The following is a 17,897-nucleotide window of genomic DNA, read 5'->3' as shown; positions in this document are numbered from 1 at the left end:
ATTCATATGGTCCTTAAGTTCCTGACGTAACTGACTTAATTCCCTATAATCCTCAGTCGAGTTAGAGTTTTTATGCGATAATTCCATTTGAGTTATCTTATGGAGTAAGTCTAGAATTTGAGCATTCCTTTGTTTTTTAACACGTGAGGACAGGGCAATAAGTTCTCCCCTCATAAAGGCTTTTTGCGTCTCCCAGAGAATTGGTCTAGAGATTTGCGGAGTATCATTAAAGCCATAGAATTCCTCTATTTTTAGGGCAAGTGCTTGACTATGCTCTTTGTTTGCAATAATGGTATCATTCAATCTCCAGGTCCATTCCTTACGAGGTAAATTAAACAATTCTAAGGAAAGCGATATCGGAGCATGGTCTGAAACCGTAATACTTCCTATATCCGCTTGAAGTAACGAGGGAACAAGGACCATAGGAATGAATATATAGTCAATTCTATGATAAGTCTCATGTGGTGTAGAGTAAAAAGTAAAGTCTTTTAAGGACGGATTCTTAACACGCCAGGCATCTACTATCCCTAGTTGTGACAAGATAAGTTTAAGGCGACGCATAGCAGATATGGAAAACCTCGTACTAGATGAGGTGGAATCCAGAGCAGAGTCCAAAGATACATTAAGGTCTCCCCCAAAAACAATATATCCCTCACTAAACGTTTTAAGAGAACAAAGAGTTTTATGCAACCACGTCAATTGTCCAACATTAGGTGCATATACAGCTGCTATCGTAAACTTTGTGTTGGAGATGTGTCCCTTCAAGAAAACATACCTTCCCATAGGATCTAGCAAAGAAGCTTCTACTTTAAAAGGAGTGTCTTTGTGTATAGCAATAGAAACCCCCCTCGATTTGGAGGAGTAAGTGCTATGAAACCATTGTGTTTATGGTTGCGTAGACAAGTTTGGAATATGTGTAGGCCGGAAATGAGTTTCTTGCAGCATTAAGACATCCGGAGTATTAAACCTTAAGGAATTAAAAATACGAGATCTCTTTTGAGGAGAGTTCAACCCCTTCACATTGAAGGAGCAAATACGTAGTCTACCCATGATATTTTACATTAAGAACCAACCTGACTGCAGGTACGTTTGTTAAGTGCCACCACCAGGGAGATAAGACAAAATCAACAATAAAACGAATAATAACAAAACAATAAGGAATGGTATCAAAAGGAAACCTCCGTATCATCCCGGAAATAGGAGGTGCTATCATGATGCAACTAAGTATCCAACAGAACCCCTGCCAGAGGGGGGGGGAGAAGAAAGTTGCCATTTTGTACAAAACATTGCACCAATTCTTCATAACTCGTAAGACATAAACCGAATACTGATCCACATATTAATACTAAACTGAATCACCGCATGAATATATTGGAGAGTTGGGAGAAATACATATATATATATAGGGGGTATAAGTCATGGCCAACTTTACCCATGATATAACAATCACTTCCAACCCCATAATAGAACAATAATACACCTTCCTCCCCCTTATCACGGTGAATTTGCCACAGTGTATTGGGTTTACATGGGTAAAATATAATGCCCAACACATGCAAACGATCCCAACATTTCTGTGAAGAAATTTAAACTAAATCACTTTAAGACATCATTCAAGTGTCCTCTGCCATACGCGTCTTCTTGCCTCTCGGAGACTTGGGCTTGGGAGTAGGTTGCCACGGTTCTTGCACTGAAGGCATTCCCAATTCCAGCGCCACTGGCATCCAGGACGGAATCTCCATAGGCTCTATCCCCAGCTTTTTCCATGCAGTGTCCAGATCTCCAGGTGTGCGGATGGTAATCTGACTGCCATCTTTCATCGTGGCAAGGCCGAATGGATAAAGCCAACGAACAGGTAGTTTCTTAGCGCGTAGCGCCTCTGTAACCGGCTTCAGAATACGGCGTTTGGCCAATGTGCTCGCAGCCAGGTCTTGGAAGAGTAAGATCTTAGTCCCTTCATACACTACTTCTGGAGCATCTCTTGTAGCTCTTAAAATGGCCGCCGTGTGAACATAGCTCAAAATCCCACAGATGACGTCACGTGGAGGTTCGCCAGCCCCAGGCCTGGGACGAAGGGCTCGATGTACCCTTTCTACTGTGATATCCAAAGCCAGCTCGGGACCTACTAATGAGCGAAAAATAGAATCCACCACAGCAGGTAAGGCATCATGGTCAATTGACTCGGGGATACCCCGAAGGCGGACATTTCTCCGTCTACTACGGTTTTCCTGATCTTCCATGTGAAGATATAGATTATTCAAGTGCGTGTGATGAGCAGACAGCTCCTGATGAACTGAAGCACCAAATTTAACAGTAGAAATGTGAGCTTCCTCCAGCGCCATTACTCTGTGGCCAATGTGATGTATGTCGGTTTTGATGTCTGATAAGTCTTTCATCACAGGCATAAGTGCCTGGAGCAGTGTTTTCTTTAGATAAGCCCTAGATATCGGTACAGAGTCTGCATCCCCCACCGAGTCTGAAGGCGCACATGAGCTATCTGAATCCTCTCCCTGTTCACAGCGGGAAGATGTCGGCGCCATCTTGGATCTGCTCTCTGCAGGCGGCATCTTTTTGCTGAAGTATTTGTCCATGTCGGACGACTGTTTATGGGATCTGGGGGTACCTGCATGTTCCTTACACTTGTCCCGACCTGTCTTCACCATTTTAGCCGAAAAAAGTGGGCAATATCCTGAGGAATCGGTGGATGTAGTGTGGAGCGCCGGGATTACACGTCCATCACCTTGCTCGGCAAGCTCCGCCCCCCCCCCGCCACGAGCCATTTTTAATGTTCTGGTGGAGGGAAGGAGGTTGTCACTCAGGATTTGACGGTACATGGCTCCATCCATTCTCCCATTGATGCGGTGAAGTAGTTCTGTGCCCTTAGCAGAGAAACACCCCCAAAACATAATGTTTCCACCTCCATGCTTGACAGTGGGGACGGTGTTCTTTGGGTCATAGGCAGCATTTCTCTTCCTCCAAACACGGCGAGTTGAGTTAATGCCAAAGAGCTCAATTTTAGTCTCATCTGACCACAGCACCTTCTCCCAATCACTCTCAGAATCATCCAGATGTTCATTTGCAAACTTCAGACGGGCCTGTACATGTGCCTTCTTGAGCAGGGGGACCTTGCGGGCACTGCAGGATTTGAATCCATTACAGCGTAATGTGTTACCAATGGTTTTCTTGGTGACTGTGGTCCCAGCTGCCTTGAGATCATTAATAAGTTCCCCCCGTGTAGTTTTCGGCTGAGCTCTCACCTTCCTCAGGATCAAGGATACCCCACGAGGTGAGATTTTGCATGGAGCCCCAGATCGATGTCGATTGACAGTCATTTTGTATGTTTTCCATTTTCTTACTATTGCACCAACAGTTGTCTCCTTCTCACCCAGCGTCTTACTTATGGTTTTGTATCCCATTCCAGCCTTGTGCAGGTCTATGATCTTGTCCCTGACATCCTTAGAAAGCTCTTTGGTCTTGCCCATGTTGTAGAGGTTAGAGTCAGACTGATTAATTGAGTCTGTGGACAGGAGTCTTTTATACGGGTGACCATGTAAGACAGCTGTCATTAATGCAGGCACCAAGTTGATTTGGAGCGTGTAACTGGTCTGGAGGAGGCTGAACTCTTAATGGTTGGTAGGGGATCAAATACTTATTTCTCTGTGCACAATGCAAATAAATATATATAATTTTGACAATGTTTTTTTTTTTTTTTTTATAATCTATCTCTCACTGGTAAAATGAACCTAGCCTAAAAATTCTAGACTGTTCATGACTTTGACAGTGGGCAAACTTACCAAATCAGCAAGGGATCAAATACTTATTTCCTCCACTGTAAATGGCATATCAGCGGAAAATCCACTGCACATTTTTCTAGTAAAAATAGTAGTATTGGGTCATACGCACTGCACCCTTTAATAAATGCCTTGAGGGGTGTATTTTAAAAAATGGGGTCACTTCTTGGAAGTTTTTGCTTTACTATTTGACCTCAGAGTCCTGCAATTGGGGGCAAATGCTAAGGAAAAATCACTAAAATAGACCTCAAATGCGCATGGTGCTCTTTCACTCCTTTAATCTAACACCAATCCAGCAAAATCTGCGCTCCTACAGACAAATGACGCTCCTTCTCTTCAGAGCCCTGCCGTGTGCCCAAACAGCTGTTTAGGGCCACATATGGGATATTGCTGTACTCAGGAGAAATTGAGTAAAAAATTGTGTGGTGCTTTTTTCTCCAATTACCCCTTGTAAAAATAAAACATTTAGAGCTAAAACAGCATTGTTTTTGGAAAAATTTAATTTGTCATTTTCACTGCCTAATTCTAATAAAATCTATGAAACAGCTGTGGGGTCAAACTATTCACTACCCCCCTAGTGAATTCCTTGAGGGTTTTATTTTCCAAAATGGAGTCACTTCTCAAGAGGTTTTTACGGTACTGGTACCTAAGGAACTCTGCAAATACGACATGCCACCTTTAAACCAAACCAGCAAAATCTGCATGCCAAACGGTGCTCCTGCCATTCTGAGCCCTACCGTGTGTCCAAACAGCAGTGTATGACAACATATGGGGTATTATCGTATTTGAGAGAACTTGATTTACAAATGTTGGTGTTCTTTTTCTCTTTCATTCTTTGTGAAAATGAAAAAAAATCGGAGCTGAAACTACTTTTTGTGTGAAAAATGTTTCAATTTTAATTTCTATGACCTAATTTCAATAAATTCAGCAAAACACCTGTGGTGTTAAAATGCTTACTATGCCCTCAGATTAATTCCTTGGGAGTGTAGTCCCGAAATGGCGTCTTTTTGGGGATGTTTCCTATGTTTTGGCACCACAAGACCTCTTCAAACATGACATGGTGCCTAAAATATATTCTAATAAAAAGGAGGCCCCAAAATCTAGTAGGTGTTCCTTTGCTTCTGAGGCCTGTGCTTCAGTCCACCAGGGCCACATGTGGGACATTTTTAAAAGCTGCAGAATCTGAACAATAAATATTGAGCTGAGTTTCTCTGTTAAAACCTTCTGTGTTACAGAAATAAAATGGATTATAATGGAATTTCTTAAAAAAAAAAAAATACATGCTCCAAAATGTTAACTAGTAACTATTTTGTGTTGTATTACTATCTGTCTTACAAGCAGATACACTCAAATTTAGAAAAATCAAAAATTTTCAAAAATGTCTCTAAATGTAGGTGTTTTTCACAAATAAACACTAAAGGTATTGACCAAATTTTACTATTAACATAAAGTACAATGTGTCACGAGAAAAAATTCTCAGAATCGCTTGGATAAAAGAATAGCATTCCAAAGTTATTACCAGGTAAAGTGACACAGGTCAGATTTGAAAAATGGTGTCTGAGCCTTAAGGCCCAAACTAGGCTGCATCATTAATGGGTTAAAGTGGTTTTACATCTCATAAAGTGGGGGGAATACAATTAAGATATGTTATCACTTTCTGATTGTGGAGTTCTGACTGCCATGACTACTTGATGTTTAGTAAAGCCAATCCCTGTCTTTACAGTTTACCAAATGGGACATCAATTGTCTGAGAAATGACCCAGATGAAGAGACTATGAAGGAATTCTTCAGTTCTCTTGACTATAAATGCAGCAGAGATTGTGGTATCCATAAAAATATAATGCAGCCATTTTTAATGAATACATATGGTTGTTGGCCTTCTACCCTCTCTGGTAGGCCTATGATATGTATAATTTACGCTGCATTCGTTCACATCAGGTATGACCGTCTTGTCTCAGGATGCCTAGATCGATTCTTACCACCTCTATTACCTTTCCAGGACATGGTACATGAGGTAATGGCTGCCCACAGCTGTTCTGATGCCTATTACAAGCTGTAAGGGGAATTGTGAAGCAGTATGTATTCAGGATTATAAGGAGTAAGAGGGCTGAGCACAGGAGATGCAGCATGTAGCGTGTTCTTACTGGTGCAGAGTCACATCCTCTAATGGGGGTCTTTAGGGTTTATTAAAATTCAAAACTAAAATTATATATTTTAAGATAATATAAATGATTTCCCCTATGTCACACAGACAGAAATTATCATTTATCCCCTATAAAGAATTCATCAGAGAACGTTCCCATTAAAAACTTCAATTTTATTATTTTCAATAAAAAAATACTCTATACAGTAAAGCAATTGATGAAAACACCCGGAAAAATTACAGATCACACTAAACTTTTCTAGAGGTACAAATCATACAGTATCATCAAATTCATATTCCCAATGGTAAAGCCATACTGATATATGTAAATTATGGGTGTGGTCATAAAAGCAGCTCAAACCGGTTATAGCTATTGTGATGTCACAGAGCTTGGGTATAAACAATGATGTTGGTCACAGAGCTGTCACTATCAGTTGGATGTGACCGGTAAGTAATCTATCAATGCTACATCTGTACTTCACGCTAATTAATTAGTTTTATTAGGAACATTGAATTATTCCATCTCTAGAAGATATTGTGTGACAGTGGTAGTAATATGGTATTAGTATTAGTGTGCAATTAAATTGCTCAAGTATCTTAGATTTGCAGGGTAAGTGGCCAAAATTTGAGCTCCCTTATTATCATTATGTTTACCACTTGTAAAAGAGAAATTTCAATATGCTCATATTAGAGGACTGTATATTAGGGGACTATAATTCCTTATATTATTTAGGTTCACAAGAAATAATTACAATTTAATTCAATTCTGAATTTTGATCAATTGATATAAAAATTATTAGTGGGGAATTGATACTGGTCTGGGGCTATTTATTTCCAGTGAATGGTAATGTAAAGACTATTTAGACCATTGCATGCTTCCGACTTTGTGAGACTAGTTTGGTAAAGACCCTTCCCTGTTTCTGTAAGATGTTGCCCCTTTGCACAAAGCAAGGTCCATAAAGACATGGAGTGATAAGTTTGGTGTGGAGGAACTTGACACTCTGCACAGAGCCCTGACCCCAACATCAGAGCCTGAACTCACAAATGCTCTTTTAATTAAATGGGCAAAAATTCCAACAAACACGCTACAAAATCTTGTGGAAAGCCTTGTCAGAAGAAGTTATAGCCACAAAAGGGGGCCCAACTTCATATTAACATCCATTGCTTTGTAATGGGAAGTACCACAAGCTTATAATGGTGTAAAGGGTCAGCTGTCCACATCTTTTGGCCACATAGTGTATTTTGGGCTTATGTATTGTGATGTCACTACTATTAAAAATAATGATAAATCCATATTGAAATATGCAAATTATGGGTGAGGTCATAAAAGCAGCTCACCCCGGGTATAGCTATTGTGATGTCACAGAGCGTGGGTGTATACTATGGTGCTGGCCACAGAGCTGTCACTCATCAGTTGGATGTGACCGGTAAGTACTCTATCAGCACTACGTCTCTAGATGAGTCTCATCTATCAGTTTCTTTATGAATATTTTATTCTTAGGTACAATTCTGCTGTGTCTGCCATTTAAAGTTTAGTTTATATTTGGAATAGTTATACTAATATACTAAGAAGTTGCTAAATGGCAATTTGGCGGCCTGTGACTTCTGCTCCAGAGACAGAATGCAGCTTGCAGACAAAAATTGCCATCTGTATTCTGCTGGTAAATTGATAAAGCAACCTCAAAGAAAAGGAATGTGAATGTCCTGCAGCCCTGAGAACTTATTATTGGAACCCTTCAGTTTATAACAGGAGTAATTCACGTAATAAATATTTACTAGGGAATTACTAATTATGTATTTGAGGTTTTCTATTTGTGTAAAATACACAATTATTATTATTATTATTATTATTATTATTATTAATAATAATAATAATAATTACTAATATAAAAATGTTAGGGAAGTGATTTCTTAAGAACAGCCCTGACCCCCTAATCCTGTATCCTCAAAAGCAATTGTCATTTTTCATTAATATATATATATATATATATATATATATATATATATATATATATATATATATATATATATATATATATATATATAAAATGTAATAATGTCTATAACAAACTACAGAGGTTCTAAATTATAGTTAGTATCTCATATAAAAATTACATAAACCCCGGAAATGTCATACCGTATGGTCAATTCAACAACCAATACATTGTTCCAAAATCCAAACCCCAAGCAATGTCATTCACAGGGGGTCCGAGCCCCAAGACCCCAAGCAATGTGATCTTCAAACACTTCTGATTGTCTAGATCCTGTACTTGGAATACCCCTTTCATAACTAATTTCTCCAGCTGGTTTCCTTTAAGTTTTCCCTAACTATTTCTTTTTCTGGTCATTCTAGATCTTGCTGTTGGATTGACACTGTTGGATTACTGTGTTGCTTTTACGGTCAGCGATTTGTCCTATTTTCAGAGAACTAGAGGCGATTAGTTAAATTCAATCTTTACTGTCACCTGGTTTTCTACCACGGACATTGGTGCAGTTTTGCACCCGGGTTATTAACCAACCATGCCCTTTTGGAAAAAATCTAAAAAATATCATGTGTCTCAGATTCCTGATAATGGAAATCTAATGAAAGAGATACCAACTATGGAGGAACCTAACATCTCACTCCAGAAGTTTTCCAACATCAAAGATATGCCAGCCGAAAAATGCAGCGATCCAAGTCACAGCAAACCTTGTGACATTGGCTCAAAGAACGCCAAGAAGAGCGCAATCAGGAGCTTGGGCAGCAGCGCTGTGATTGGCGCTAAAGAACTGGATCGCTGTTTCCCAAATAGACGGCTGAGATTATACGTTGCCACCTGGAATATGGAGGGAAAGGTGAGAAGTAACATACAATATCTATTGTGAACCATGAGTGTATCTGATCTAAGGCTATGTTCACACGGAGTATTTTGCCAAGTTTTTTGACGTGGAAACCGCGTCGCAAAACTCTGCAAAAACGGCCCGAAAATGCCTCCCATTGATTTCAATGGTAGGCGTCGGCGTCTTTTTTCCGCGAGCAGTAAAACTGCCTCGCGGTAAAAAGAAGCGACATGCCCTTTCTTCGGGCGCTTCCGCCTCTGACCTCCCATTGACTTCAATGGGAGGCAGAGAAAGCGTATTTCGCGGTGTTTTATGCCCGCGGCGCTCAATGGCCGTAGGCGAAAAACGCAGCGAAAAACTCTGCGAAAATCGGCGTGCAGGGAGAGGAAAATCTGCCTAAAACTTCCAAACGGAATTTTGAGGCAGATATTCCTCCTGCAAAATACTCTGTGTGAACATAGCCTAAAGTCGAATAAATTTGCAGTTGGATATGAGATAGACATATTATATACTACCCTAGGCCCAAATTTTCTAAACATTTGGGCCAATCAATGTTGCTGCACACACTGCAAACTGTCAAACTAATAATCTATGTCTTTGGAATGGCAATGCCTCTGATCCTAAGACTGCAGCACTGGCCATAGTCTATAAAGACTAAAATCCAATTCGATCAGATATAATTTTTTGTAGGTGATATAGAAGATGTCAGTTTGGTTGGTGCTCTGTGTATACATTATTAATATCTTCATATTTTGAGCAGGAGTTCCCACAAAATCTAGAGGATCTGCTGTTGCCATCAGATGACTCCAAAGACATTTACGTAATTGGCGTTCAGGAAGGATGTCCAAACAGGTAAGTCTTCTCAGGTTGTCTTACAACAGTCTATGTCTGCAGATGGACTACAGGTCGGCTGATTGAAATTCTCTCTTGACCTACTACTTATTGTAGGATCACTCCTAAATTTTCCTATTTAACCCCAGAGGTTATAATATTGATTATTTAATAAATGAGTTCAATATTTTAATCTGGTGTAATTTATTAATATGTAAACTTGAAATTGTGTCTTCTTGTAGACGGGAATGGGAGATAAAATTACAAGAGACTCTTGGTCCACACTACGTGCTATACCATTCATCCGGGCTCGGAGTCCTGTATCTCACCATCTTTATTCGACGGGAACTGATCTGGTTCTGCTCAGGTAAGATTCACTTTCTTACATTTACATAATAAGTCCTAATTGAAGTCATTAGTTTGAACTTATTATTTAGTCATTAGAACTAGATGTCTAAGAACCCAACTCTCAGATTCTTCACTGTGGAGTATTGGAGATCTGATAGTTTACTCCACAGTTACAAAGTGTGAAATGGTGTTGTAGTAATATTTCCAGCGTTTAATAGGAAACTATCTCTGTTTCATTGTTGCATGTTATACTATTAACCACTAACCCTTCTTCTTGTGTTTCATTTCTTATACAGAGGTAGAGCACACCCATGTAACAACCAGGCTATTCCACCATGTCAAAACTAAAGGAGCCTTGGGTGTTGCCTTCACCGTCTTTGGGACATCATTCCTGTTTATTAATTCCCATATGAGATGTAAGTATGTCTGTTTTTAATATATGACTATGTACAGTGTTATTGTGTATAAAAGTGCTGCTGTTTAATAATAATAAGCTGGAATATATGAGATGACATGAAAAGATCTGTACTGTATTGATGTTTTGGTGTAAAATTAAAAGTTCTTCCTCATTTGGTCAAACTTCTTCTAATCCATCAAACTTATTCTATATAATGAGAGAATAATAGTGGAAGGATAAACGGCCTAATGTCCTCTACAGACTGCTATAGAAATACATTATCCTCTGTCATGAAAATTATTGTGTCTTAGATTTATAGTAACAGAAATATCAGTGTGTCTGGTGTACAGAGTGTGGACCCAGATCATGGAACTCCACCAGTCTCATCTTCTAAAATGTCAATAGAAATCCAATTAATATAAATACTATTTGTAAAAAATTGATTGTTGAGGAAACATTCAGACTACACATCCCAAGAAGTAGATACGATACCTAGATAATATAAGATAAAGAAACCTATTGTCAAAGAAAACTTAAATATGGTGGTTATCCTAAATTCCAAGAGGTCATATTTACTGATATGTATATTTTTGTTGGCAGTTGGGGCAGTCTACAAGAGGATCCAGGACTATAAAACTATCACCGAGGGTCTCCGTTTGCCTCAAATTATTCCGGAAAGAATAAACTCCAATGCCTGTTAGTATTACTTATGTGGTTGAACCTATCGATTCCTTTATCTCTCTATTTATCTCCATTGACTCTAATGCAGTCACGTGGTCTAATTGTGTCCTGTGTTTATCTCATTCTACAGTGGACGTCACCAGCCGCTTTGATCGAGTTTTTTGGTTTGGGGACCTCAATTTTCAACTGAAAGAGGACAGAAAAAACGTGGAATCTCTTCTGAAGAACATTAAAGGAAGAAATATGTCCAGTCTCCTCAAACACGACCATCTGAATGAAGCCAAGAACAACGGTACATTTACTAGTAGACAGATCTCTATCACTCCTCAGCCTGTATTATTACCACATACACCTCGACAGATCAATACAAATCACTGTCATGATGGTTCATATGTTCTCCACATTCTTATATAGCCCTATATCTCTTGCACATGTTTTTAATACTGACATGTTTTTTTTTCTTTTAATTTAAGGGTCCATATTTGTAGGGTTTAAGGAGCACACCATAGAATTCCTTCCTACATATAAGTTCGACATTGGCACAGACACCTACGATACATCAGAAAAGCAGAGAGTCCCATCATATACGGTAAGATATCTTATTTCCAGGTCTACAGAGCTAAAGAAAGAATACATTTCATGATTAGATTTTCATATAATAAATCCCCTCGCGCAAGGTAATGAATTGTTATTATAGATGAAGGAATAATTCTTAAGAACAAAGCATCCAGTCCATTTTACTTGTAGTGAGTTTGTCATCGTCTCCCAGTGTAATATGTCTTCGCCTAGCATGGCTCAAAGATACTTATTTCATTAAATCTGTGTGACCAAGTCAAACCTTAAATGCAAGAAAGTCTCAAAATTTATATTTCTTAAATAAAATAGGCCGAAATGTTCAGTCTATGATGCTATGAGGTTTATAAATAAATTATAATATGATTGCACTGATGATATTTGTTATTTTTATGACCTCTACAGGACAGGGTGTTGTTTAAAAGCCAATACGAGGGAGATGTGCGAGTCCTGAAATATGACTCTTGCCCTGTTTTGAAGACCTCAGACCACCGACCCGTTTTTGGTATCTTTGAAGTAAAGCTCAGACCTGGTTCAGATAAGTAAGTCATGATTTCCTCCATGTTGTTGGTATGATTCTTTCAGTAGCCGCCATTACTACATGGGCCTTATAGCCAGAGCTCACACTTTGGGGTAGGTGGCTGTATACCTGGGTGACAGTACTGGAGTAATCTAGGATGTGAAACAAAACAATTATTGTGTGGTTACCTGCTAACATTATCATATGTCTTACATCAATATATTTCTCATTCCAGCATCCCATTGGCTGGTGGACGCTTTGACCGCAAGATCTATTTGAAGGGCATTAGGAGGTTAGGACAAAAAAAGTAGCTGCGTCTGTTCATGTCCTTACAGCACATAAGGTGAGAGCATTGTACTTGTCTATTATGTTTGATGTGAGAATGTTCTTCCATCTCTTAAGTCTTCCTCTGTATCAGTAATTTATTTTATCAACCAACATAAAGAAATTGTAAATAAGTCATTCTATCTTCTAGTTCAATTTTCTTGTATTCAGATATTTATTTAATTTCTAAATGAAGGTTATGGGTTTTAGAAGAAAACTGTAAGCGTGTATGTAGTATAATAGATTGGTGGGAATTCATTAAGACTGACGTTTCATACACCGGTCTTAATATAAAAAAACTTGGAGTAAAATGTGCCTAATTTATTAAAAGGCCCACACCTTAATAACTAATAATCCATGTTATTATGATAAATGTGTCGGCCGCTGGGGGCTCTGCTGCTTCAGCTACTCTCTGTCCACTTTTTTAGAAAAGTGCCGTAAGCGGCAGAAACTACATGATAGATACAAGGAACATTGTTATTGATGTAAGACATTACTTGGCATCTTGCAGGACTCCTAAGGAACATTTACCATCTCAGGTGCATAAAACAATGATTCCACCTTTGTGAACATCAGAAAGTTCCTGTAACATCCTGAACAGCGCAGCTTTAGATCCAACCCATCGCTTGGATCAATCATCTTCAAGGTTTGTAGTGTAACCCCTAGGATCAAATAGGAAAATCCACAATAAAACCTCTTCTAGATTTTGTGACTGCCAAGAAACACACATTAGTTGAGCATTAATAGAAAATATTTCTCTTGCAGCATAAACATCAATTCCGCAGTATATCTGGTGAGAACTGCGCTCCCTGTGACCGGAGGAGCCGCCATCATTGCTGATAGAAAGGTAAGTTCCTCTAGATATGTCCCCTCTATATTTGGTAAGCAGCCTGAATGATGAATATTTAATAGGATTGTGTGCTTCTCCCCCCAGAAAAAGTCAGCAGATACAAACAGACCATCAACATCAATGCCAATAACAACCGAGGGCAGAACCCGCCATCTTACAAGTATTCCAATGGCGAGACTTAAAATTTTCTACATCTGTCACAGAAGAGACATCAGTGTGGTTACCGGTGCATCAATGTTACCCAGAAGACCAGGCCCAGAACAGGAGAACATGTCATCTCTTCCTGTGTCTCTGGAATACAGATTTCCCACCACTTACTGATACTACAGTATATACTGTGACATCTTCCATTGTTTTTGCTGGATCTTGTATAACATCATCTTTACCATTATATATTTTGATCCACAAAAACCTTAAATAAATCTTTAACATCAATTCATAAGTGTGACTGGTATTTATTAGTGTGTTCAGTGCCCGGCTACAACTTACCACAGTGTATACAATTCACTTATCCGACCCTTCACAGCGCTATTTGTGTGACATCGCGTTTAATCCAGTGGTAGGTGACAGGACATTGTATCATATGTACACAATACAGAGAGTATGGAACGTGCCGCCATATGTACTGGATTAGATCCTGTGTTGGACAAAAAGTGACAGGAGATGTAAAATATTGATATATTTGATAGTTGTTTAAATTTCAGTTCCATAAAATGTAATGTTGGGCTATCTTTACAAGCAGAGACAATCACATTAAGCAGTTAATTCAGAAACCACCAAGTATAGAGCCTATTTATTAGTGAAACCGTCAAGCTTATGTACTAAATATTATAACCGTGAAGACTGTGCCTCTGTTGGAGTAAAGTTCTGTTCAGCATCTTATACCTGTGTCGTCTGAAGTTCTTGCTGTGCAATTTCCTCTGCGGGGCAGTAACCATCCTAAACCCCCTCCCACCTGTTACATTTGTCCATACTAAAGTCCATTACTCCATTGAAGTCGCAAATTAGTAGCAGTGGATAATCTGCAAGGGCTTTTTATCAATAAACTCCTGTACCACACCAAAGACATAAGGATTAAAGGGTGGCGGTAAATAAATTGAGACAATGATACATTGAAGATTTTGTATTGCACAGTCCAGGAGCACAAACTTTCCTTCTTTTTCTCCCCAATATGTATGGCAGGTTAATTTGCAGTTAGGGTATGTTCACACGCAAACTCAAAAACGTCTGAAAATACGGAGCTGTTTTCAAGGGAAAACAGCTCCTGATTTTCAAACGTTTTTTAAGCCACTTGCGATTTTCGCTGCGTTTTTTACGGCCGTATTTGGAGCTGTTTTCAATAGAGTCTATGTAAATGGCTCCAAAAACGTCCCAAGAAGTGACCTGCACTTCTTTTTCGCTGCCGTTTTAAAAAAAACGGCCCGTCGGAACAAAACGCAGTTTTTCCTATTGAAATAAATGGGCAGATGTTTGAAGAAGAGGACTTACTCCTAAAGCGAAGCAGGGATGAGTTAAAGCTCCGTCCAACAAACAAAAGAAGCTGGTGTGCCACCCATGCCGCATTGCGCCATTATTTGTGTAATGTTTGAAAGAGATTGTGCCTCTTTTTTGTAGAGTAGTGTTTACATCCCCTTGTGGATGTTTATACACCACTGGTCAGTAAAGAATTTGTTGTTTGCATTACTTGGGTCTACTGTATTTTATTGCTTGCGACTAACCCTGTGGTCCTTGCCGGTACTTGGCCTTACATAGGGATACATTCTATAGACAAGGTGAATGCTAACACTCAATTGCTATTTAGGCTAGGACTTCACAGAGACTGATTGATTTTAATTGATCTTATTTTTAAATTCTATTACTTATTTAAGGGTTGCATGCAACTCAATGTATAGCTTTGTACTGCGGCTGTTGATTTGTAAGTAAAATCAATTAGTTGCATGCCAATACGTTTCCATGATGGCCTTATTTTCACATTTCCAGGAAAAATAACAGAAGACCATCACAACACAGAGTTCTGAGTAAAGATGCTCCATATCAGGAGAGCTGACAGGTCCGCCTTAAAATGGGTAAATCACAGGTGACGTCTTTTCTGATTGTAGACTTTCTCTTTCCATTTTATCTCCACCCAGCCAGGACCGCTATGATGACTTCTCCTGACATAACATTACAGAGTTTGCTGCTGAGATATCTTTAGTTCTTCACTTCTGCAGCCATCTTCAGCTTCTAGAGCAACGTAAAGAATTCAGACCACAAAATAGACCCCTTAATTCATGCAGACCCCAGACCAGACCACCAAATAAATTTAGACACCAGCCTAAACCCCTATATAAATTCAGACCCTAGACCAGACCCCAGAACAGACCCAATTAACTGCAGACCCCAGGCAAGACTCCAAAATGTAAACCCCAAAACAGAGTAAATAAAATGAATGCAGACCCTAGACCAGACATCTAAATAATGTCAGACCTCAGACCAGACCCCTCAATTAATTGCAGACCACAGACCAGACCGCTAAATTCAGACCCCAAACCAGAGTAAAGAAAATGGATTTAGATACCTGACCAAGACCTCTAAATAAATTCAAATCCCAGAACAGACCCTTAAATTCATGCAGATCCCAGATAAATGAGTTGGTCGATTGCAAGCAGCTTGTAATGAGGGCGAGCCGTATAACCTCCATTTCCAGCTTATAAACTGATTATGTTATTAAATTGGTTGCCTGTTTCTTTATATTAACTGTTTAGGTGCTCACTGTTAATGTATATTTGTGTATCTGTTGTGTTTCACTGTATAGAAGGTTTTGTCTTACAGGTTGGCAGGAGGACAGGCCGCAGTTCCCAGTGGCACTGTCTTATGTGCGGTGCTGTCACTGTACATAGCAATGAGAGGCTGCTGGACAGTGACAGGGGAGGTACAGGGGGTTTGGAAAGAAAGAGCCTGGTGCTGGCTGGGATCAGAGTGTAATGGCAGTGATGCGCTGCGCCACCATGAAGTCAGGTGAGACGGTGAGAGTCAATAACAAAGCAGAAAATAAGCTAACAAAATGACCTCTTATGGTCTGTAGGCTGATAGAGAAGGCCTATCCTACGTAGGGGTAGGCCTATAAGTGTAGGCTGTCACTGAAACATGCGTGGCTGAAGAGTACCGTCAGCCTAGAGTGGTTCGCTCTGAGGAGTCTACTGGGGCTGTGAGAATAGTCAGCCTGGCATGGGAACCAGTGGTCAGTAGAGCAGTACTGTGCTCAAACCCAGGAGAGGCTGTAACTAGGTCCTGATTAGGATAAAGAACGTTCCATGTATTAGATGGCCGCTTAGATAGCTGCAGTGATGAATGGTTGCCCTGCAGGCCTGAAATGTGGCCTAGTAGTACACTCCTGAATTGTACTGGACTGGGTGCAGTAGTCACTACGACGAGTGGTGTGGTAGGAGCCCTTCAGCGTCAGGACCCTAGTAAGAGTGCATAGGAGCAGATATTTAATATAGTAAAAAGTATTAAAACTTATAAAACCCACTGTGTCAGTTGTATCGGGGCAGCCCCCTTCATCAGGAATACTATGTTTCACAGCATTGAAACAATTTAAATGTTTCTATATTATATAAACAAACCTTTCTACGTTTTCTCACGCAATACCGGAAGTGACGTTCCGAACTCTAAGGCCCTGTTCACACAGAGTTTTTTTGCAGGCAGAAAAATTTTGAGGCAGACTTTGACCTGCCTGCGATTTGCGCAGCATTTACCATTGCGTTTTTCACCCGTGGCCACTGCGCGCCGCGTGCAAAAAACACTGTGAAAAACACTTTCTCTGCCTCTCATTGATTTCAATGGGAGGTCAGAGGCGGAACTGCGAGCCGCTAAAAGCTGCTGCAGAAAAGAAACGCCTTCCATTGAAATTAATAGAAGACAGTTTTGGCCGTTTTTTGGTGCTGATTCCAATGCGGTTTCCGTGTCAAAATCAGCGTAAAAAAACTCAGTGTGATCTGGGCCTAAATCTCTTTATACTTCCTATAATGGACATATATATCTCTCTATGGCAGATGTTTCGGAAGAGGTTCTTTCTCGCTCTTTTACCCTTTCTATTCCTCTAATGCTTCATCCCAATTACATTATTTAATACAGGGAATTTCTTATATTTCTTTTTCCATGCAAAAATACATATATTAATAAAATAGGATAAAAACAACCAATATGAATCTATGGGGAATAGTAAAGACTCATTTACTTTACTAGTTCTCAAACTCTAATATTATTCCCAAACCCTATTCCTTTCTTTAGTATTTCTTATTTTTTGGATAGGATGGTGCGACTATATCATTTATTATCCTTGGTCTTTTTACGATCATTTGTGGGGCCCTTCTTACTTCATCTTTCAAAAACAGATCACTTAATAGTATTTCCCAATTTCTCTTTAGGATTCTTTTAATTTCTTCAATATTACCATTATATTTAGCAAAATAATGTCAGTCCAAATTTATCTTTCTCTTTTTTCCATCTTGCTTTTTTACAAGGTATAACTTTTCCCTGTTCCTTGTTATCTAGGCAGTCTTTCTGTTTCGTTTTTGACACCTTTTTCTTTACTCCCTCTATAATATTTTTTTTGCTATTTTACGCAAGCATACATC

General features: G+C 39.3%; 1 protein-coding gene across 1 annotated transcript; it reads left to right on the top strand.

Moving 5' to 3' along the window:
• The first annotated feature begins 8,292 nt into the window (after nt 1-8,292).
• Nucleotides 8,293-13,720, top strand: LOC142657338 (phosphatidylinositol polyphosphate 5-phosphatase type IV-like). The gene is made up of 12 exons (XM_075832361.1): nt 8,293-8,769; nt 9,515-9,606; nt 9,828-9,952; nt 10,230-10,349; nt 10,931-11,026; nt 11,142-11,303; nt 11,485-11,600; nt 11,990-12,126; nt 12,340-12,447; nt 12,940-13,074; nt 13,194-13,275; nt 13,363-13,720. Exons 1-9 carry the CDS (start codon nt 8,455-8,457, stop codon nt 12,413-12,415), a joined length of 1,239 nt encoding a protein of 412 aa, XP_075688476.1. The 5' UTR covers nt 8,293-8,454; the 3' UTR covers nt 12,416-12,447; nt 12,940-13,074; nt 13,194-13,275; nt 13,363-13,720.
• Nucleotides 13,721-17,897: the final 4,177 nt, after the last annotated feature.

The sequence above is a fragment of the Rhinoderma darwinii genome, chromosome 7 (assembly GCF_050947455.1).
Source record: "Rhinoderma darwinii isolate aRhiDar2 chromosome 7, aRhiDar2.hap1, whole genome shotgun sequence".
In the NCBI taxonomy this organism is placed as follows: domain Eukaryota; kingdom Metazoa; phylum Chordata; class Amphibia; order Anura; family Rhinodermatidae; genus Rhinoderma; species Rhinoderma darwinii.
Note: the sequence above shows the minus strand (reverse complement) of the source record. Positions and strands in the feature narration are given on the sequence as shown.